Source organism: Siphateles boraxobius, unplaced genomic scaffold (assembly GCF_051911475.1).
Source record: "Siphateles boraxobius isolate OS27281-9 unplaced genomic scaffold, OSU_SipBor_1 68, whole genome shotgun sequence".
NCBI classification, from domain to species: Eukaryota; Metazoa; Chordata; class Actinopteri; order Cypriniformes; family Leuciscidae; genus Siphateles; species Siphateles boraxobius.
This window is the reverse complement of record NW_027509195.1, coordinates 13,654,181-13,678,128: the sequence shown is the minus strand read 5'-3', so window position 1 is coordinate 13,678,128 and position 23,948 is coordinate 13,654,181. Positions and strand designations below refer to the sequence as shown.

Genomic DNA, 23,948 nt, shown 5'->3' with positions numbered 1-23,948 from the left:
AATTATTGTTCATGTGAATGCAGTCAATAGGTATTAAACATTTTCGCACAGTTGTTTGTCTGCGTTTAGGGAGAATAAATGATTGACAGATAAGATCATTTGGCTTGATCATGTGATTTGCATCATATGACCAACTCAAATGAAAGTCCGTTCATCGAAGCAAGCAGTTAGAAACGGGATAGTAACTTATTTTATTTGTATGTGTTATACATATGTCTTATGGCAACACCGTCTGTGAATTTCGATCAGATTTCTTTGTTTCTAATATGTCTAGGTGTATGTTGGTGCCAGTGCAAAGACATCCGGTAAGGACGTGTAACATGTAACGTCAACTGTTAGTGCAGTTATGATCAAACTCTTGAAGTTGTATAATGTTTCCAAACGCCTGGTTTGGCTGGAGATTTAGAAACATTTTTGTAAGATGTTCTTCTTAATATATTTTGTTGTTTTAACTTATTTTGCATCTTATCTCTTGCAATAAGCCTTTTGATTCTAAAAGACTTTACCCTCTGTGGGAGATCCGGATCGTCATTTATAAATGGCGCTAAGAAATTTTTATTTAAAATACAACAATAATGTTCAAACAAATAGATAAAATAAAACTTTAGTAATATCATATTACATCCCCTTAAGCCACTAAAATTAAAATCGATCTACCTGTGCTTTACATTTTTGGCAACAAGAAAGTGAAGGAGACATTAGCACATGTTTTGTCACATGCTGTCAGTGTCAAGGTTTCTTAGTGAGTTCATTTTAGACTCGAAACTAAAAACATATCATTTTACACCCGAATACGCCTTCTCAAGTTTTTTGTAATTTTTAATGCACATTTTGCAAAAAAAATTACTCAAAGATAAAAAAATAAAATAATCATGCATAGCATACATACATGTATGTCTGTGTAGCTGGCACTATTGTTCAGTACTGGCATGCAGTATAATAGTCTTTTTTGCCTGCGTTTTAGGTTGATGTTAGTAAGTTTTATAGAAGACAGAAGAAAAGCTGTACTTTTCCAGAAAGTCTTGATGATCAGAAAATTAGGTCGTAGTAAGAAAAGAAGTTGAGGATCAAGGAGGATAGAAGCATAGTAGTAAGTAGCTAGTAGCAAAGAGATGAAGAATATAAGTCATAGATTGTTGTTGAAGTCAGGCATTTGGGTACATTATCCTATGCCAGTTTGGAAGATGTTATCCATACTACAACCAGAGGTCAGGAAGGATGCCTATTGTCCTCACTACACTGACAAGCAGGGATGCTGCAAAAATTTGTGTCAAGTATTAGACATTCACATGTGAGTTCCAGATGAAATATTAAACACAAGATGAAATGGAATGTTAAGGTTTTTAATGTTTTTTGAAACACTAAGACCTTTTCACTCAAAAAAATAATTTACAAAGTCAGTTTTAAGTGATGTCATCCTAAAGTTTTAAAGTTTTTATTTTAAAGGTACCTAATTAATCAGCATTCCTTGCTGTCTTTTTATTTTTAACTCTTTAGAGGCAAAGTATAACTGCACACTCGCTTCAGCATTTTATTTATTCTGAAGGAAATGTCGGAATAAGTAAAATGCTGCAGCGAGTGTGCCATTATACTTTTCCTCTATAAAGTTTTTTCTCTAGCTTACACATCGGAAAGGCATGCGTTTGCTCCAACACATTGTTAAAATAATTGTTTTTGAACTTTTTCCACAATATAGAAATTTAAGATAATTTTGCAGATCAGCAATTAGCCTAGTTATTTTTAAAGCATTATTGGTTGTTTCATTAAGCTTTGTGTACAAATACTTGCAGTACAATACTTTACTCCAACTGAATCTACAGATAATTTGCATCTTGCATTTGGATAGTGTAAGAGGATCCCAGCAACCACACACTGAACCCAGGCTTACATAAGGATTGCACGACTAAACATTTGCTGCTCCTTAATTGATTTAATTTTTTCCTCAGATAACATTGTCTTCGGTTCAGACTGAGAAAAATGCAAAATTGCAGGTTTCTTTAAAAGGGACATGTACGCATGAAAATGTGCTTGCGCTGCAAAATAATGAACAACATCCACATGCTACTTTGTACAACTTGGATGGGGATCTGTTCTCTCTGAATCAGTTATGACATCTCTCTGAATCATATCACACATATGCTCCAAGTTAACCTAACTAGCTTAAAAAACTCTATTTGCTCTTTATTCCTCTGATTTAATCATGTTCATTTTCCACATTTTCTTGACAGAGATTCTTTGAATGATGACCTCTTGTTACCCTACACCAAATCCCACGGGCCATCTCATTCTCACCGCCATGTGAGAGACTGTCAGCCCATCGCCCATGGCAACGTAACCCATGAAACCTGGGCAGCAAGCAAACACTCGAGCTCACCAGTGTTCAAGTCAAATATATTCATCTCCGACATCACTGATGACTCTGGCACTCACAGATGGGCGAATGGCCATATCACAGAGGTGCTTGACCCACTGAGATCCGTGTCCATTCTGGAACCAGGAGGCCCTGGAGGGTGCGAGCGGAATCACAGAGATCTGGTAGAGCTCACTGCCAAAACTAGAAAGTGCCTCATCGCCCAGAATGGAGGCTACTTTAACACTCACACCGGGCAGTGTTTAGGGAATGTTGTAAGTGATGGGAAGCTGGTGAGGAACAGTAGAGGAATTCAAAATGCTCAGTTTGGCATCAGAAAGGATGGGACACTAGTGTTTGGGTAAGGGCCTAGCTTGAGGTTTCATTCTTTGCAGTCTTTCTCCTGGCCCTCGTGATGTTTTGCATTACCACAGGGTTTGTTTTTGTGTGGAGACTCAAGAAACAATAGAAAATTGAGCTAGTCTCTCCTGGTTGGGTGCTGGTGTACTTTTGACCTGGCTATAGGCCTACTGAAGCTGTGCTTTTATATCTGTATTGCGCTCTTAAAGGGATAGTTCACCCCAAAATTTAAATTCTGTCAATATCTTCTCACCCTTAAAACATATGATTTAGCTGTCTTTTGTGGAACACAAAAGAAGATAATTATTTAGTAGAGTGTACTTAAGTGCACTTCCTCATTCTCAGTGAAATGTTAGTATATGTCTGTAAGCACAAAGTGGTTCCTCCACTCTAGGGTGATGTAGTTGCCTTCAGAGCTAACCTCAACCTAAATATGGGTGCAGAATTTGGGAGGAAGTCAGTCGTGGGAACACAGGGCGCTTAGAACATCTGTTTCCTAAAATAGAAACCTTACAAAAACATGGCAATATTGCATAATGCACCAGTGCTCTTAATAATAGCCAGTACTTTGGAACTCCATGTACCCGGGGTGTCTCGGCCATTCATTATGACGTTAAGAGCCTGGTGTTAGATAAGGTGTTTGCATATCCTATTTGGACATTCACCTGGATGAGCTTTAAGGAATTAAAACGGCATAACTGCTGTCAGTAAAGTTTATGTGTGGCTTTGCTGGCACTGATAATCCTTAGCAAATCAAATGTTTTTCTTTGCTTTTTGCTGATTACTCATTTTTCAGTAACTCATGCTTTTATACAAACTGAATTACAATACAGTTATTTTAGAGAAAGACCTTCTGGACATTGTCACAAAAATGTTGTGGCTTTTAGTCCATGTCTGTTAGCTTTGAGTGAAGTAGCATATAAACAAAGTTAAGCATTAACAGACACACAGTCTCTTCTGGCAAAACATACCAAAAAATATTTGTTTTTATATACAGTTTTTTATTTTATTTGTGAAGTAAAATGCTCATTCTCTCCCACTAAAGTAAAGTCTGGCTAGTAATAATATAGTAGTAAGTAGCTAGTAGCAAATCATTGTCCGTGTGCCTTGGGTTGTGCTAATATTTATACTTTATTGCCTTTCCAAACCATCAACCTTTTTTGGAAAGGAAGTAGCTGGATTTATTAGTTTTTGAATGTCGCTTCATTGCTTCCGTCCATAGTTCAGTCTGTCAAGTGTGGTTTTGTTGGGTTTTGATGTACTCTACAGTTACATTTATAATGCTACAAACAATTTCCATCTTAAATAAACACTGTTATTTTGAACTTTCTGTTCATCAAAAAAACCTAAAAATATATTCTTGGTGTTTTCTTGATCAAGAGCAGTATCCCTTGTGGAGTTTGAACCTACAGTACAGCATCTTAGTTATCAGCCCAAATCTTTAACCATCAGGCTGCACCACCTCAGCTTGATCTGTCTCATTTGTGCTTTCTCACTCACCCTCTTTCTTGCATTTTTTTTTTTTACTGTATATTTTTAGTTACCTGTCTGAGGATGATGTACTGGATCAGGTAAATCCCTTTGTGCAGTTGATCAGTGGGGTGGTGTGGCTGCTGAGAAACGGTGAGATCTACATCAATGAGAGCATTCAGGCAGAATGTGACAAAACACAGGAGACCGGTAAGATTTGACAAGATCCTGTCTGAAGTGTGACCATATAATAAACTTGTTTATCAGGCTTCCTAACATATTTTGACCCCAGAGTCTTTATCATAAAAAAAAGTGTATTTTCAACAGTATTTCAGACTTCAGGTACTTCTCACATTCATACTCGAATATTATAATATCAGATTTAATAAGTCATTAGTCTTTTATGTTGCAGGAAAATTTCGAGACTTTGTGGATGTGTTATCTGCCCGTACGGCGGTGGGTCACGATGCGGAGGGGAAACTCATCCTCTTCCACGTCGATGGTCAGACGAGTATTAGAGGGTGAGAATGGACTTTGAACCTGAGCTGATGTCAGGTGTTTATCACTGTAAACAGCGATCCCTTCCCTCTGTCTGTCTATGCTACCACAAAAACTAAACCAGAATGATTTATTGATCAGCAAAAGCAGCAGATATGAATCATTTTTCCAGTGAGGCCATATTCAAGACTTTATCTTTTTATTTTCTATTTTCGCTTTAGTGCACTTATGTTACTCAGGGTTACTTGCAGCAAAAACATGATAACATACTATGCAAAATTTTGTGGTCAATAAGATTTATTATTTTATGTTTTTTGGAAAGAATTTAATATTTCTAGTTAATAAGTGATGATGTTTGTAATGTTACAAAAGGTTTCTGTTTCAAATAAATGCTGTTCTTTTGAATGTTCTATTCATCAAAGAATCCTGAAAACGGTATCTTGGTTTCCACAAAAAATAGTAAGCTGGACAATTCTTAATAAGAATATAAGAAGAAAAAATATAATTAATAAGAAATGAGCACCAAAGCAGCATATTAGAACGATTTCTGAAAGGACCATGTGACACTGAAAACTGGAGTAATGGATGCTGAAAAATCAGTTTTGCCATCACAGGAATAAATTACATTTGATTAAATTAAATTTATATTGTAATCATTTATTACAATATTACTGTTTTTTGATCAATTTAATAAACCCTGTTTAAGCATAAGAGACTTCTTTCAGAAACTTTAAAAAATCGTACCGATCCCAAACTTTTGAATGGCAGTGTAGTCTTGTCTCTCTGATTTTGGGTCAATTGATTAAACTCACTTAAATTTGCACTTACATAAAATTAAACATACAAGATCTATAAATGACCATTATTATGGCTAATTTGCGTATCATTCGTATTCTCATAGTTGACATCATTTTTTGCAGCTTAGTTTTTATAAATTTCAGCTGAGTTTTAAAAAGTTTATTCAAACCACAGTGAGCCATTTAAATCAGAATGGAGAGCGCGCATTTGTACTGTATTACCAGGGGTTCACTTTCAGTTTGATTTATGTGTGTTTAATAAACTACTGTCTTTGCAGAATGAACCTCTGGCAAGTGGCAAGATTTCTGAAGGATCAGCATGTCATTAACGCTATTAATTTGGATGGAGGGGGCTCAGCCACTTACATCCTCAACGGATCCCTGGCCAATTACCCTTCAGACCACTGGTGTGTAAAAGCAACAGAAAAAATACACATGTACAAACAACAGTGTGGTGCATTTGTTAATTTGATCACAACATTTTCGCCTTCAGCAAACCTGCGGAGTGGCGCTGCCCAAGGGCGGTATCCACTGTGTTGTGTGTTCATGAGAGGCTGTGCCATCCGGAGGACTGCAGTGGCCACGGGCGCTGCGTGGAGGGCCAGTGCGTGTGCCAGCAGGGCTGGAGCGGGACAGGATGTGCCAAACTCACATGCCAGGCTGAATGCGGAGAGCACGGGATCTGCACTGAGAGTGAGTCGCTCTCACACTTCTTTAGATCACAAGAGGAAAATATAATAACACTTTACTTGAAGCCTATATATATATATACAAAATTATGCCTTGTAATTAGGGGGTGGGCGATATACTGGAATACACGATTTTGTATCAGGTAGAATTTAAAAATTTTAACCGGTAGAAATTTGTCAACCGGTAGAGATTTGGTCTATCGTCTCTATCACGTTTATAATCACGTGACGTTACTGTGCTATGCCGTCACAAAAGCTTATTGTTTGCATGTGTTTTTAGGTATTGCGGTTTAAAAACAAGTGATTTTAAACCGTTGAGGTGCAGTAAGCTGCGAAAGACAACTCATTTCACTATACGCATGCTGTTTCTCAGCGCTGTCTGAGAGGCGCGCGCACATGAAGCCACTATTTATAAAGTGCGTGAGAACTGAACTGAGTGCTTTTTGCAGTCTAATTGGGCTTGAATGGTTAAATACACATTCTTAAGTGTCAAAGTGACCATGTCTTTGGAGGTAAACACAGTCATTTATGTCTTAAGTGAATGTAAACAGTTGAGAAAGAAAGCGCACGAATAATTGGATCCATGCAGTCGCTCTTAAAGTGACAGCATCCAAATTTACCTGCTGTCGTTATTAATTTTAATCAAACAACAAAAAAGAGAAAATCTCTCTCTGCTCTTGACTGAATCACTTTTGTAACTTTAATAAGAATAAATGTATATTTAATTTACAGAGTGAAGACTATGACGTGTTTTTTATACATTTCATTACTTTATACAATTTATGTTGTATTTCTTATGCTTGAAGATTTTCAGGTAGGTCTATATATCGTTTGTGTCTTTGTTCTATTGTAGTTTATTTTCCTATATGCTTGTGATTAGTTTCTTTAATATCTGTAGATTTTGACAGATTGTTTATAGTTACTGAATGTTTTGTGACAAAGAAAATGCTCTTGCATTAAAGGTAGTATTCTTGGATAACCCCATTCTCTCTTTATTTCTCTCTTCTTATCCCTGTCTCTGAACAGATGGATGTGTGTGTGATGCAGGATGGATGAGTTTAAACTGTAGCCAAGGTAAAGGCAAAGTTAGCTTGGCTGTTACACATATTCAGATTTTTCAAACTATCAAATAAAGCTCTGACTGGCTGTTTACTGGGAGATCATTACTTAAAGTGTTCTATTGGTTGCAACATATTTGTTTCAGTCAGCAATTTGAATGATTCTAAACCAGTATGTTCATCTAAATGTACCTCATACTAACACAGTGAACAACATCTGTATCCTTGCAGTATGTGTGGCAGGTTTCTATGGTGATGGCTGCAATCAGACATGCACATGCACAAATGGAGGCTCATGTGATCCCGTCCACGGACGGTGCATCTGTCGTGCTGGTTTCCATGGAGATTCCTGCGAGCAAGGTATGCAGTCTTATCACAACCGGTTTTAGTATATAAACAATTGATCCACAGTTGATAAACATATTTAACATGCAACTGATTGTCCTGAGAGTCGGGTGAATGTGGCAAGAAAGTATTACGAAAATCAAGGAGATATATTTCCATATAAATGTTTAGGAGATGCCAAAGTTATTTTAGATAAAAGTGTTGATTGAATATAAATTACTTTTTCTACATTGATTTGACTGATTTGAAATGTTGTTCAGTAACTTAATCCCAGTGCACAAATGAGGTGATTTTGCCAAGAACAACAACATTCCTGTCTGAAAATGTAGTCCTACCCATAAACATAACACTACTCATAATTTAACCCTAATATCAGAGGGAAATGATAGGTGAATAACGCTGATGTAGAAGGTGCTAACCCTAGTTGTAAGCCTAAACTTGACAAAAAGTGTAAACTTTTTACTTTAAATCTGATTGGTTGATTGGAATGTTGTTCCAGGATCAACAAAGAGGTTGTACTGGGTTAAATCATGTTCCCCCAACTATTGATTCCAATAGTTTAACATGAGCATGTTGCTAATCTAACAATGCAATACTCATATAAGCATAAATAATATGTAGCTTATCCATGAAAGATTCATGCAGTGGTGCAGATTTTGGTCAAATATATCATATAAAACAGCTTTATATTGCTGAGTACTGTGAGAAACAGCTTACATTTTGAGCGTGCACATATAGTGCCTAAGCAGGCAACTCTCTTTTGGTGCAAATCTACTCTATGAATAGTTTTAACTTATTAACCATTCTCCATTTGTCATCCCAGAGTGCCCTCTTGGATTCTACGGACTGAACTGCAAGCAACCGTGCCAATGCCATGACATGTGCCCATGCAACTCTGTCACTGGAAGCTGCAATACCACATACCAGGGGGAAAGAAACTTCAGTCTACACAGAGGTGCGGTATAGCCCCATTAGCACTCACACGACATGTAAACAACACATTCCCCCTGTGACGTCTCTATAGATCAGTTTAATGCTCACACTTTCTCAGCACATAACCCTCTCTACTTATAGTTTGGCCATCAGCATTCCTCATTGCCCTTCTAAATGTGTGCGAATGCTAGTGTCTGTCCACACTCTGTACTACAGAACATGGCACGCCAGTTGTCTGAAATATGAGCCATCCATTGTTTCTGTGATTCACTGGAAATGTTTTCACTAGGGCTATTCATTTAACTCATCCATTTAATGCAATTAATTACAAAAAATAAGCTTAAAGGGATAGTTCACCCAAAAATTAAAATACTATCATAATTTACTCACCCTCAAGTTGTTCCAAATCTGTATGAATTTCTTTCTTCTGCTGAACTCAAAAGAAGATATTTTGAAACAGTTGACTTCCATAGAATGGAAAAAAAATGTTGGTTATCGACATTCTTCAAAATATCTACTTTCCCTTTCTCTTTCTCTGTCTGCTCATTCACCATAACATGATTGCAACCTCTCTACTCAAACTTGCACACACACACACATACTCAAACAGTCTCTGATAAACAAAGCAACTTGTTGTTTGTGGAGCGGGCGGGGGGATGTTGAGAAAAGAGACCTTGGAGAATCAAAGTCTACCCAACAGCCCCTTGTGTTAGTGATGACCTCTGCGACAGAGAATCTGTCAAGACCAGAACCTGTCAGCTCGTTCTATCTCAACTCTCTGACCTCTGTCATTTAATGTGAGAAGAAGATGCTTTCTCAAGCTTCCCTGCAGAGAAATAAAAAGCCCCGAACCCCCTGTGCTCTGCAGTTCAGGAACATCTTCACTTGACACCACGGGCTCATTACGATTAGAATCTCCCGTCTGCTGTGCACGTGAACGGCTTTGTGCTTAGCTCTCCCTGTCTTCAGGGTGACAGCCATCTCCATTATTCGCTCCATGTTAAAGATTTCATATCATGAGAAATCCAGATTGACCTTTCCTGGAGGTTTTGAAATAATGGAAACATATTATATCAAAGACTATATAATTTTCAAAATGTCAGCCCAAAAATAAAAATAAATTGTAACTTGGAACTGCAAAAACAACTCGTTATTTTTAACAAGGTCCCTGATCTTGCACAATGAAACACCAGGCTTTCCAAAAGCTGTTATTGAATAATGGGGCAACACAAGCTGTATTAGACCTGTAGACTGTAAGGAGTGCAGCAAAGAGCTGTCACTAATTTTTCACATGCAAATTCGATGAAATTTCGCTAATGTGACCACATCTTTACTTTAGAGGCACATTTAGATGTTCATAAAAAACAGTAATTTCATTGATAGTAATACACAAAGCACTGATTTACCAACAACAACAACAAAAACAGTTGTACTTGCACTTTTGTTTCCCACAGTTCCATCTGAAGTTAGGAAAGGGGGAAAGGCAAAATATGCCTTTAGAGGACAGCTGTTGTCCCAACAAATGGATTTGATTCAAAAATTTGTTTTTTCCCCACATACTTTCAGCTGGTCACTGTCTGGCTACCCAGATGTGGAAGGAATGGAGACAGGAGGAGGAATCTCATGCTCCAAGACGCTATTTATCTGAGTAAGTGCTCCAAACACACACGCACACACCCCATAACAACAGCCAGGATGTGTCCTTTCACTGCTTCTTGAGACAAAGGATAAACCATTTGGTCAACTTTTAATGACTAAGTATGTCAATACAGCCAGATACAAAAATGAGATGTACTGTCATGTCGAATATTTATCATAAATATGTAAGAATAGCGTTCCATTACAATAAACAAATATAATTAATATAACATATATATAAAAATGCAGCAGATATTTAGTTTTTCTGGTGTTTCTAAGTGATAATCATATTAAAAATGTGTCTAAAAATCCAGAAACATTTATTTATATTTTCTGTGATGGAGCTGAAATGATTGACTCAGAAAATAGAATATATTCGAAGACCACAACTCAATATTTTATATAGACTAAAATATATATTTAATATATTATTCAAGCATTTAAAATATAAATCATATATTTTAAAATGCATATTTATTGTGTTTTTTTTTATATATAGATTTTAATAGAATATGAAGGATTGAGTTGTTTTAAAGAAATAAATCAATTGCATGGTGCATTTGTTGAAAACATTTTAGTGATCATCTGATTCATTTTAGAGTGGAAATGTTTCTATTTTAAAAGCTAATGTCGGGTACAATTATATGAAATGCATTTCCCTTTGCCTTAAAGCCACAGTTTCCACAACATGGGGAAAAAATCTGTTATCTCAAATAACTTGTCATTATACCATTCCCTATCTGCGTGTTTGAGTAACTTGATTATTACCAAGGAAATTCACTCTGACAAATTCCAGGCCCGTGTTTAGCAGAACGGGCTTTCAGACAAGTCTGAACCAAGTGCCCGGACTGTACTAATAAACCGCTCTGTGGCAGCGGAGTGGCACAGATGAGTTTATTAGTCAGTTCAGCCTTTCACATGCAAGTAAGGGATTGTGCAGTGTTTCCATGGTTGCAGTCAAGTACTTTGCAGAGGCTGTGGGCAGCAGCGTGTGGAGTCAGAGGTCAAAGTGCAACTCCTCACCCTGAGAGTGTTTTGTTTATGTGTGTGCAGACAAAGCTGGCTCGTTCTCTGCGCAATCCTGGCAACGTCACTGCTGGCCAGCCTCGCCGGTAACCTTATCCAGACGTGCAGAAAATGCAAAGTGCGCAAAAAAAGGGCGGACTACTCCTACTTGCCGTTGGGAGAGATCAACGGGGCCACGGAGCGAGGAAGAGGGCAGGGGACAAAGTCTGGGAAAGTTCTCTTTCAGCAAGAAGACTCTGACTCGCAAGGCTCCTCATAATGTTTCAAAATGTATGTCTGCGGGTTCACGCAAGTGTTCCAACAGCAGAGGGCTGAGAGAAACTAGCTTGCTAGCCAGCACAAGCCCTCATTAGGGAAGGGTTCGTTCACGCTGTGAATTGGTGAGCTTTTGGAAGGGCCTCTCCGTCTTTGGATTTGGGCCAGCCAAATTGGCGATCATGGACAATGAGATGGGCGTCAGCATCTAAACTGCTGTCTGTGCGCCTCGGTGCGTTCATATTCGCCCCTGTTAAGTCTGTAGACGCAAGCCAACTTTGTTCACACATGTCAAGTGCCCTAATTGTGCAGTTTGACTGCCTTTAGCACATATTGTTGTTTGTTTGGGTTTTTTACTACAGTTTAGATGCTAGCGATGTAAGAACCAGTTTCTCATGTTTAATCCATGTGTAATATTTAATCAAAATCAATGAAGCCTTTCATTTTGGTAAAAAGAGCAATATCACAACAAAGCCTTTTTTTATTGACAGAATGGCCCAGTTGGTCCATCTGTTGCCATAGGAATAGACAAGTTTTGAACTATGAACACTTCTTGCAGAATCCTTCCTGCTGGAACTTGCCAAACTGCTATTTTGAAAGATCATTCAGGTCATTCAGTTTATTTTGATTCTACCGTCAGACCTTTTGTTTCTGTGAAAGCCTTGCCAGCCTTATCATGGGTGCTGTTTTGTTTGTTGTCACTTAAAACCAACCATAGAAACACATTAGGGGGGGGAAAAAATCAAGGCCTGGATCGTTTACACGCTCAAAAGCAGGAGAAGGACATTTCTTCTGTGCTTAGCACAAAGTTGCTCTTTTTCTCTGTTCTGAAACAGTAAATCCAGGCTTTGGATTCAACGTGTTTTGCCAGGTTCTATTTTAGCTCTGAGACATGATGCAAATATTATAGAAGAGGAACATTTACACGGGTTAGTAGTTCCTGTGCTGTTTCCTGTTTGCATTCAAATAGATTTAGGCTTGTCTTGTTTTAAGAATTTCACAAGCCAACATAGGTTTAATGAGATTCAAATTTCACTTGCCTCTGTCAAAACATTGCAGGTCATACACTCCAAAATCAAAAGAAATCAGTAATTATATTTTTACCTATAGAAAATTAAGGATATTTTGGACCATTAACATTTTTCAAAATGTGACATTATTTTAATCAATACTAGGCACATTTTCTCTGCCCAATTTTCATCAATGTAACATTTCTAAATTCTCCTGACTGACTCACACAAAAATTATGTATTTACTAAATTGTGTTTAACTAACTAAATTATTTATACATCTTGGTAGCACTTGTAGTTTAATTAATTTTGTGCTGATTTAAAGAAAAGTACAGTAAAAGTAAAACACCCGGAAATATGATAGGGAGAATTTTGGGAGGAAATGTGCTTAATAGTCTTCAAAAAATTGTTACAGTGCAAAAAGTAAAGAAAAATTAATGCAGGCAGCATATATATATATATATATATATATATATATATAATGGTCCTTCTAAAAAAATTAGCATATTGTGATAAAGTTCATTATTTTCCATAATGTAATGATAAAAATTTAACTTTCATATATTTTAGATTCATTGCACACCAACTGAAATATTTCAGGTCTTTTATTGTTTTAATACTGATGATTTTGGCATACAGCTCATGAAAACCCAAAATTCCTATCTCAAAAAATTAGCATATCATGAAAAGGGTCTCTAAACGAGCTATTAACATAATCATCTGAATCAACTAATTAACTCTAAACACCAGCAAAAGATTCCTGAGGCTTTTAAAAACTCCCAGCCTGTTTCATTACTCAAAACCGCAATCATGGATAAGACTCCCACCTGACTGCTGTCCAGAAGGCCATCATTGACACCCTCAAGCAAGAGGGTAAGACACAGAAAGAAATTTCTGAACAAATAGGCTGTTCCCAGAGTGCTGTATCAAGGCACCTCAGTGGGAAGTCTGTGGGAAGGAAAAAGTGTGGCAAAAAACGCTGCACAACGAGAAGAGGTGACCGGACCCTGAGGAAGATTGTGGAGAAGGACCGATTCCAGACCTTGGGGGACCTGCGGAAGCAGTGGACTGAGTCTGGAGTAGAAACATCCAGAGCCACCGTGCACAGGCGTGTGCAGGAAATGGGCTACAGGTGCCGCATTCCCCAGGTCAAGCCACCTTTGAACCAGAAACAGCGGCAGAAGCGTCTGACCAGGGGTACAGAGAAGCAGCACTGGACTGTTGCTCAGTGGTCCAAAGTACTTTTTTCGGATGAAAGCAAATTTTGCATGTCATTCGAAAATCAAGGTGCCAGAGTCTGGAGGAAGACTGGGGAGAAGGAAATGCCTGAAGTCCAGTGTCAAGTACCCACAGTCAGTGATGGTCTGGGGTGCAATGTCAGCTGCTGGTGTTGGTCCACTGTGTTTTATCAAGGGCAGGCTCAATGCAGCTAGCTATCAGGAGATTTTGGAGCACTTCATGCTTCCATCTGCTGAAAAGCTTTATGGAGATGAAGATTTCATTTTTCAGCACGACCTGGCACCTGCTCACAGTGCCAAAACCACTGGTAAATGGTTTACTGACCATGGTATTACTGTGCTCAATTGGCCTGCCAACTCTCCTGACCTGAACCCCATAGAGAATCTGTGGGATATTGTGAAGAGAAAGTTGAGAGACGCAAGACCCAACACTCTGGATGAGCTTAAGGCTGCAATCGAAGCATCCTGGGCCTCCATAACACCTCAGCAGTGCCACAGGCTGATTGCCTCCATGCCACGCCGCATTGAAGCAGTCATTTCTGCAAAAGGATTCCCGACCAAGTATTGAGTGCATAACTGAACATAATTATTTGAAGGTTGACTTTTTTTGTATTAAAAACACTTCTTTTATTGGTCGGAAAAAATATGCTAATTGTTTGAGTTAGGAATTTTGGGTTTTCATGAGCTGTATGCCAAAATCATCAGTATTAAAACAATAAAAGACCTGAAATATTTCAGTTGGTGTGCAATGAATCTAAAATATATGAAAGTTTAATTTTTATCATTACATTATGGAAAATAATGAACTTTATCACAATATGCTAATTTTTTGAGAACGACCTATATATATATATATATATATTGTTATTTTGAGGTGAACTGTTGGCCAGAAATTTATAGAGTTAAATATCTTTTAAATAGTGAAAGGCATTTGTCTGCAACGTGATAGATTTGACTGTTTATTAACTTCCACCTGGTTCATTTCCTGATTTGCATATGATCTTCACTGCGAACGACCTCTATGATGATCACCTAAGTGTAAAGCAGATTGGTACAAAGACTTCAATAGAGGTTTTTGATGTAGTTTTTATATACATCTAATCAAGCGAGCAGATTCCACACAGGTTAGAGAGGGTACCTGTTTGTCCCCGCCGGTTCGGTCATGATGCTAATCCAGTGTTTTAAGTGGCTGATTTTGTTATGTTGTGTGTCCTTTTGTTAACATTTACATTTACATTTAGTCATTTAGCAGACGCTTTTATCCAAAGCGACTTACATTTTAGGATTAAACCAAGCAAGTCATCATGGAGAGGCAAAAACAACGCAAGAAGTGCTCAGAATACAAAGTTCAAACATTGCTCAGAGTAGCATAAACCAGACAAGCGAAGATTTCAAGAAAAAGGTTTTTTTTGGTTTGTTTTTTTTGTTTTTTTTCCTATGTTAAGTGCTTACGGAAGAGATGAGTTTTCAGTTGTCAAACAATAGAAATTGCTATCAAAAGAACATGCATTATAAATATTGCTAGTACGTTGTTTTTTTCCTCCTATTTTTGTTGTTGAATTTGATGTAGCGATCATGTATTTGATCGTTATTCCACCATATTTTGTAATGAATCTCTCTAATTCAGATCATCTGGTTGCTGTCAGATTGGCTTGACATTGAGATTAGTTACAGCCTAACATATGTGCCTGACCTGTTTAGCAGGCAACATCCCTCTGGTCCTCATAAATAAAGGCCAGGATGATTACTTGTACCCCTGTTCATGCTCCTGGGTTCATTTTTAACCTTTCAAATTTGAATGAATGTAAAAAAAAAAATGAGTCCAAAATAATGTGAACTATCAGATTTTTCTGTACGAAATGGTAATTATTTTTATATTGTGTATGTGCTTGTGCACAAAAGGACTTGTTTTCTCCTGAGCGCCCTGACAAAACAGTCGTCATTTGTATCTTCCTTGCACCGGAGTCTGTTGATAAAATTTGGCTTTAATTGACTATTTCAGCTTATATAAAGATTGTTACTACAGTTTTATACTGTTCAGGCTGATAATCGAATGCACTGCTGTTTTATATGGTTTGAGATAGAATAGATAATGGATTTGTATTGTAAGTAAGGGACACATTGCTTTAAATGAAAGGTGTGTTCTTCCAGAGAAAAGTTAAAAGCCGGTTTATCCTTGGGTGTTTTCAACGGAAAAAGTGTTTCACAGATGTGTCACACAGAACAGTAGGCCCTACCACTGATATGATAGTTCATGAAGAGGCTTTTACTCAGAAGTTATCTGTGCTAGTTTGTCAGTAATATTTAACTGTCATTCCAATTCGCATTGTTTGCCACTTGATATTCCCCAAACCTCCTGGGCAATATGCGGGCAAAATTTGTTGTAACAGAAAAAAAACAATTTGTGACTAAAATAACACCTAGTCCATTGGTCCAAAATCAGATCATCTGTAACTAACAAAACGAATATATAAATAATAAAAGCCATTTGTGTTACATTACCAATAAATGATGTACATTACCACTAACATGATTTGTATTGATTGTCATTGTTTTTCATGATTGTCTGATTTTTTGTTTTGTTTTTGCCGCTACATGACTCAAAACCCATATGCTTGTCATATTTCGCATCTGGCAAGGTTAAAGATGGGGTCAAATTAATCAACCACTTACACTGAATTTTCGTCATCTAAACAGTTTTATATGGTATTTTTCTCAAACCCTAAAGAAAACGCAATCATAACAAAAGTATAAGAATAATACTGTACACCTTAAAGGATTAGTTCACTTTTTAAAAAACTTTTGCTGATAATTTATTCACCCCCATGTCATCCAAGATGTCCATGTCTTTCTTTCTTCAGTCGAACCATAGACAGTAAAAGAAAGAGTCGAACACGTTCATCAAAATGAACGGATCTTTTTTCGAGTCATTTTGTTCATTCAACGAACGAAACTACTCGAAAAAAGATTTGTTAATTTTGAACGAGTCTTTTTTCGAGTCATTTCGTTCATTCAACGAACGAAATGACTCGAAAAAAGATTTGTTAATTTTGATGAACGAGTTCGAACAGGAGAGTCACGAACGTGCATCACAGAACAGAGCAAGGCGAGCATTTGTGCTTATAAAACTTAAACTTTTCTATTTATTTTTGAAATGACCGATCGTTTCGCAAGATAAGACCCTTATGCATCGTCTGGTGTCGTTTAAAGCCATTTGATGCTGCACTGAAACTGTCATTTGGACCTTGGACCGTTTGGTACGCCATGAAGTCCATTATATGGAGAAAAATCCTAGAATGTTTTCATCAAAAACCTTAATTTCTTTTCGACTGAAGAAAGAAAGAGATGGACATCTTGGATGACATGGGGGTGAGTAAATTATCAGCAAAAGTTTTTTAAAAAGTGAACTAATCCTTTAAGGCATACCAGTTTAAAGGAGGTGTAATGATACATTGTTCATGTTTAATGATTATGTTTTGAAGTTGTTCAGGGCTTTTCAGAGTTCAACTTGACACATCATGCCATCACATGTTTTACATTAAGGTCTTAGGTATGCAGAGGGATATTTCCAGAGGCAAAGGATTCCTACTATATTTTAACTGCAGTTTCTTTACAGGCCTTAAAGTCAGCATGAAATAAAAATGTACTTTGTTAGTGCACATTACTAGTCTCCAGGTAAACAATTCATCGGTGCAAGTTGATTCACAAAAAAATATTGTCTTTGTAATCTTTGATTATAATCTGAAGGAAACCCCCTGATATGATTGTAAAGCGCTTTGGGTGCACAGTAGTATATAGTAAAGTGCTACATTAATGCTTTATTTACTCACTCACTCATTCATTCAATGTACTTCCCCTCTGAAATGGCTTTCCCTCTCTGATGATGTCAGTTTGAAGGCTTATTGGGTACAACATTTCCTCCAACTGTCAGTCTGCTGGGAGCTGAAAGGAACACCCACTTTTCCAGATCCAATCAATTCACAGGGGGAAAGAAACAAGCCACGCCCTCCATTTTTCTCATTCAATATTCAGTTTCACTCAGGAAAGTACGTCACAATACTGAAGTAAAATCGGTCGCGCTCGCAACTTCCGGTTCCCAGTGACTTTACCATTAATTCAGTCTTCAAAATTACAGACAGTCTTGCACAACCACAAAACCTACAGGTTTTGACTGACAGGATGTCACGGCTGGCGGCTCACTGACTTACTCATGCTTGTGCCTCCCACCTGTCTGTCCTCTTTACATTATGCAATCCTCTAGCCAGATGCACACTGTAAGCTTCTTTGCATCATCATCATCTGTTCTCATGATCTCCATCGACTCAAACAGTCAAATAAGGACCTTAGGCACTTTAAATGCTAAGTTTCCGTCTGCATGTGGTATGACTTTTCATTTTCATTGATTTATATTAGATATTAATGAGGATTGTAATGTGTTGCAATGTGATCACAGTTGTACAGATGGTATCAGACAGGTTTGCTTGCAAGTGAACTCTTATGGGGTTTACTCCAATGGGGTCAGAAGCTTGACATTTGGATGTGTTTTACGATTATATAAGAATTCCAGATGGTTTGTCATTTACTGTAACATTTCTAGTAAGTTATTTGTCACTTGGCATCAGAGTATATCTTAGAAATTTAGATACAGTTTCCCTGTATTTGGACACTTAAGTCGCACTTAAATTGTGTAAATTTCATTGATTGAGTTCAACTCAAGTTCACATGAGTAGATTCAACATTAATTTTATGGACATAAGTGTCCAAATACTGCTCTCCATTGCTGTTTTATTATTCTTATTTTAAATCTAACCAAATTCTTTTAAAGAAATGTTTTGATTGAAAAGTGTGTTACTGTGTTATATTCCATTTTTGAAGTCATTTATTAGATAATTTGATATTTAATGCATGATTATCACATTTCCTCAAAAAACAAAATTGGGAGCCACTGTAAGTTTATGCATTGTGGAGGTTTTTTTAGGTCTGCTTTGTTTAACACATGAAGTAAACCAGGTATTTTTTTCAGAGAGCATGTCTGTCTACTTAGTGCTTTCTGTGATTAAGCTCCTTGTCACACTCCCCCTTTGCCTTTATTTACATCAGAATTTTGTTTCTGTGGATTCTGTGACATATATGAGTTCAGTCATCTATGAACACTTGTATAATATCAAAGTAAGACACCTAAAAGGTTACCACTGAGATTATACATATAAGGACCAAAACTTTGATCCATTCTATCGCTCACGGTTTTGTTTTTATTGACTCCAATCCAAATATGTTTAACATGACTAAGGTTTATTGCACAACAAGTTTGGTACATGCCCTAAACATTAACAGAATTACATCAGAGTGTCAAATGGACTTCTGAACAGCATACACTAGAATAGATGCTGTTGTTTATATCAAGAATGCTGTGGAATTATCATGAACAATATGTTCTGTTTTAGCAGGGTTTGATAAGAATCAGTTAAGTCAACAAATCAGACACCTTAAGACTAGTTAGGGTGGGAATTCTGCATGGCTTTTGCTCAAATTTTATGATCTTGGTTTGTTTTTGTTTTTTACCCTTATGCTGTGTTGAAAACCCTGTATATACTAACACCTTTGGTGTTCCCAGTCAAAAATTACCAGCCTTTTAAAAAATGCTCGTAAATCATTCGTTATGCTATATTATCACTAAATATTGGTTTCAATTTTTTTGTTAACCTGTTTTCTTTCAATTAGGACAGGTTTATATTTATTTTTTTAACTGATTGATTGTAGGTCTCGTTGATCTGAGCTTGCAACTTTTTTTTGAGTGAAAAAGCATTATTTGTGGATAAATTTGTAAAAAAAAAAAAAATGAAAAAAATGTGTACTGTGTATAGTGTGGTTTAATGTTTAACCAGGAAGTTTGTTTAAAATGCTTTTATTTTGTACAAAATGGAACAAAGTCACACTGGAGGTGTTCACATTCAAAGATGACTGGCCTATACAAAAAAAAATTTGCTTATAAATCTCTTGTTATGCTCAGATCAACGAGGCCTAAGATCAATTAGTTCCAAAAATAAATACAAAACCTGTCCTAATTGAAGGAAAACAAGTTGACAAAAAGATTGAATCCAATATTTGGTGATAAGATAGCATAACAAGAGATTTATAAGCAATTTTTTTGTAGGCTGGTCATTTTTGACCGGAAACCAGGTAGAAAAAATGATCCCTAAAAAATGAAAAGTATAGTTATACCCTGTGTGAGCAGATTAAGTCAGTAAATTTTAGTCCAATGCGATAACATTAACTAATATTTTCGAGAAAAAGAAAAACCTCTCTGGCCCAATCACAACATATGGGTTAAATTATGTATTATTTATTATCAAATAATAATATTTATATGAGATTCTATACCTTATGTAAAAAAAATTTTTTTTTAAATGCTCAAAGAAATAAATAGCATGCATTTATCCACAAAGTTTTCTAAATAGTCAACAAATGTTTTAATAAGTTGAATGACAGAGTGTTCTGACAGCACCTTTATAGACAAGGCCTGTTGAGGTCAGGGTGGGTTGGTTGTAGCTTATCTGTATGGTTTAACCCAGAGTGAGCAGGTGTGGCCTTGTTTTGGAGGGGAAATAAAGGAAATGGAGGGGAAAACAAGATGACAGCACATGAGAACATTGATGCACTCTCACGTCATCCGACAGTGGGAAAATGGATGGATAGAAAATATTTATCCAGCAGAAAGATTGTCCCTCTTGTAGCCTATTCAAACAGCCAGGACCAGTGTTGATGTCTGAAAGAGTGAAAGTGGACTGATTTGAGAGGAAAGAAGAAAAAGCTTTGTCTGAGACAACTCCAAACCAGAAAAGAAAGAAATTTCCATCCTGATGAAAACATCATCCATCACATTTCGAGGGAAGACAGGACAAAGGGTACAAAGATTATTCTGAGCCACACTGATAAATATACTCTCTATGGTGTGGTATATACATAATTATATGTGTTTAATGCATCTGTTAGCTATATAGATTAGTGTAGCTATCTGTAAAAATAATGGATATATGAATGACGCAATAATATGTTTAGATTGCTTTATTTGATCTGATGACTCACCAGAGTGTAAGTCCTTTTGTTCAAACTAGTTGCTGAATCTTAGAACGGGCCTCTCTTGCCAATACATCCGAGTCGTGTTGAGGGGGGTGGAGTGCTTTGTTCCCTAAAAACTGGTGACCTACATCTTCAAAAGGAAGGATTTCAATGTTTTGTTTTACTTAACTTACTTTACTTAACTAAAAGAACATATAATTTACAATGTACCCCAAAATGACAGTTTTGCTTAAGCTTTTTAATTATTGAACGTTCTCTGGAATACTTGATTCTGGTTAGTCAATTGTGGTGTTCAGATATTTCTATAATGTGAAGCTGTTCTATTCTAATGAAAATCAAGTCTATATTTTACATCCATTTATTTATGTGGTTAGTAAATAAATGCATTTTAATGGTTCATGACTGACTGAACGTACATTATACTTTGCTGCTCTCTTTGCTGTTTGTTTAGTTTGATGAATATTGAGAAAGGTATTAACATAGTTTAAATTTCTTTGAGCAATCACACTCTGGTTAAACATAAACATCAGAGAAAAAATTCAAGTCATATCAGTTATGCTATGTGACTAGATTCTTGTTTATTATTTACATAATCATGTCCAGTCAAAAATGGTTTAAAAGTTAAGAACCACTGAACATTTTAATAATAAAAACAAATTCAAAGCATATTTTCAAAAACTGTACAACCCAACAATTAGTGGGTGACACTCCTTAACATGGAGTGCTCTGCCTGGTCTTGCCTTTCTTGGGATAGGTCACGTGCGTTGGTGACAGTCAGTCATAGTCAGGGGCACAATTTTATTGGCTGAGAGGGTTCTGACAAGCCCCGCCTGTGGGCCGTCTTCAGTGACGTAACGACCGATCAGCTGTTAATTTTCCACAACAATAACAAAGGGAGCAGTTGAGACCTCGGAGGAGAAAAGAAAGAGAACCGACTGCAAAACTCCGAACTAAAGGGTCTAGAAACTTTTAATTTCTTCCAGGAAGAATTGTATTTATATATTTTTATATATCGCACGACAAATATTCTACCTCATCTGTTTTTGTTCTTGAAGTAAACCCTCTTCCTGTTTACATTACTTTTTGCCGCAGGTGAGTTAAAACCTCTTTGTTGTTGATTGACAGACATTCTGTTTTAATTCGTTAAATAAAAGTTCCGGACTTAAATAATAGGCCACTACTAATGTTTCATAAATTTGGATCAATAGAGGTTGTAAAAAGAAGTGTAAATGTAAAAAAAAAAAAAAGTAGAAAAATTGCATTTAAATGTATCGACGCTCTCCACAACCTGTCAAGGCCTGCAGGCCATCTGAAATGTTAATTGTTTGTGTCTGTTGTTTCTGCAATGTGAGGATGTTTGGATTTTACGGATTCAGCTTTGTTCAGCAGAGCCAGTTGAAGCGTTTGGGTTCTCGTTCCGCCCAGTCGGTCGGTGTAGGGTTACACTCATCCCTCCCCCGGCCAGTCTCTGTGTGTTTGGGTCAATAAAACATCATAATATGACAAGCAAATGCTGCTTTCGTATATTTCTGCCTATTTCGATTTCAAAGTGCAAATTGCTTACCGAATGTATGTTTGCGTTGTTAACAGATTAATAGTTAAGGGGGTTTAGTGGTTTATGAGTGTATGTTACCTTAAGTATGAGGTGTTTTGTTCCCCTGTTCACCATATGTCAGCTCTGACGCTTTTTTTCTTTACTTCGACATTAAATGTTGTTCTACGATTTTATTTTCATTTATCTGTATATTTATTTATTTTTTGGCAATGTGGACCAGTAGTTTGAACAAAGCTGTGAATGAATTTTGAAATATGTGCAGTGTTCTACTCTGCATAGTGTTATGTAGGCCTAATTGTACGTTCAAGCTGCTTTAAAAAATGCTTAAACCAGTCTAAGATGTTTTGCTGGTTTTGACTTGTTTTAGAAGGGTTTTAGGCACTTTTCATCAGCTCTGGTGGGGAAACCAGCTGAGGAACTTGGCCAGGGTGGGAGGCCAGTCTTATATGCCGGTTTAAGATGGGTTTTTTTTTTAGAAGCGAGTGCAGTTCCAGTAGCCTATATTCTGATTTAATTGCATTGTTATTTTCAGCCCAAAGGGGGCCATTGTCATTTCATGGGCATAATCAGATTAATGTGCACCTTTTTTTTTTTCTCTCTCTTTTGACATGTACAATCAATTGCCTACAAACGACTTTCTTTTTTCTGTAGTAGGCTGTATAATCTGTACACATTAGGGCAGATTTGATGTCTTTTATTATAGTCTGTACATCACCTTTACATGGATGACTAGATTAAATGGGCAGCAAATTGAAACTTTTGCCTGAGTCTCTTAGCTTTGAGGTATATATAGATATATATTATATATAGAATGATCTCCTAAATAAAGGGGATACAAACCCAAGTTAAAAAAAATAATGGAGTTCCCAGTTATCTTTATACAATTAAATCTGACCTCTGGCTCTGCGCCATACAGTTTTCCTCTAGATTGCTGAGACAGAGCCATCCCGGTACTGCTTATCGCTGCTTGTCAGTCTATAATCCTCTTTTTGAGGTTCTGGGTGCTTATTATATGTATGTGACCCCATAATAGCCCCCACCCCCCCTAATCACTCAAACAAAGACTGCTGCCATGACTATATGAGCAGATGGAGGGGAGTATGAATTGGTTGTCTTGTTTCAATAGTGCTGTGGGGTGAAGATCAGCTTGTAGTCCTTCACTTCACAGATGTCTCTCTCTGTTGTCGCATGCAAAACAAGAATAAAAAGGGTACCCTCATGAGTCATAGTCCTGAACGAGGCTGGGTGTAACTGTGCAAAGATCATTTTTCATAGGCATTAGCCTTATGTGAAGAGGACAGGCAGTATCTGTGACAGCAGAGACACTTTAGACTGCTTTGTTTTGGCTGATCAGTTCTCAGGAATATCCGTCTGTCTTTTATAAGCGTGAACCTGTAATTTATTGCTAATCGCAACAGAACATGACATGCTCATCACCAGGAAATGTTGTATACTGGTCAGTTTGTGTTGTTTTAGTCTAAATTGTCATTAACAAAAATGTTGTCTTCTCGCTTGTCCTCCAGGGCCTGTTTTTGCACAATCAACAAAAGCAATGGCTGAACTTCATCAGGTGTTCCTCAGCTGAGAAGGAGTAACTAATGCACTTCAGCACCTTTATTAAGATCTCAGTGAGCGGCTCCCGCAGC

General features: G+C 37.0%; 1 protein-coding gene across 2 annotated transcripts; it reads left to right on the top strand.

The window, feature by feature from the left end:
* The first annotated feature begins 106 nt into the window (after positions 1 to 106).
* nagpa (N-acetylglucosamine-1-phosphodiester alpha-N-acetylglucosaminidase) lies at positions 107 to 23,943 on the top strand. Of its 2 annotated transcripts, none has more exons than XM_077214946.1 (11): positions 107 to 305; positions 2,229 to 2,711; positions 4,251 to 4,390; positions 4,593 to 4,701; positions 5,754 to 5,882; positions 5,969 to 6,168; positions 7,191 to 7,238; positions 7,454 to 7,582; positions 8,391 to 8,522; positions 10,067 to 10,148; positions 11,192 to 12,863. In XM_077214946.1, the coding sequence occupies exons 1-11, from the start codon at positions 220 to 222 to the stop codon at positions 11,421 to 11,423; spliced, it is 1,770 nt and encodes a 589-aa protein (XP_077071061.1). In that variant the 5' UTR covers positions 107 to 219; the 3' UTR covers positions 11,424 to 12,863. The 2 variants fall into 2 exon arrangements, with proteins under 2 accessions (XP_077071061.1, XP_077071062.1); XM_077214947.1 differs by lacking the exon at positions 11,192 to 12,863 and adding an exon at positions 23,826 to 23,943 and having other exon boundaries at positions 129 to 305.
* The last annotated feature ends 5 nt before the right edge of the window (positions 23,944 to 23,948 follow it).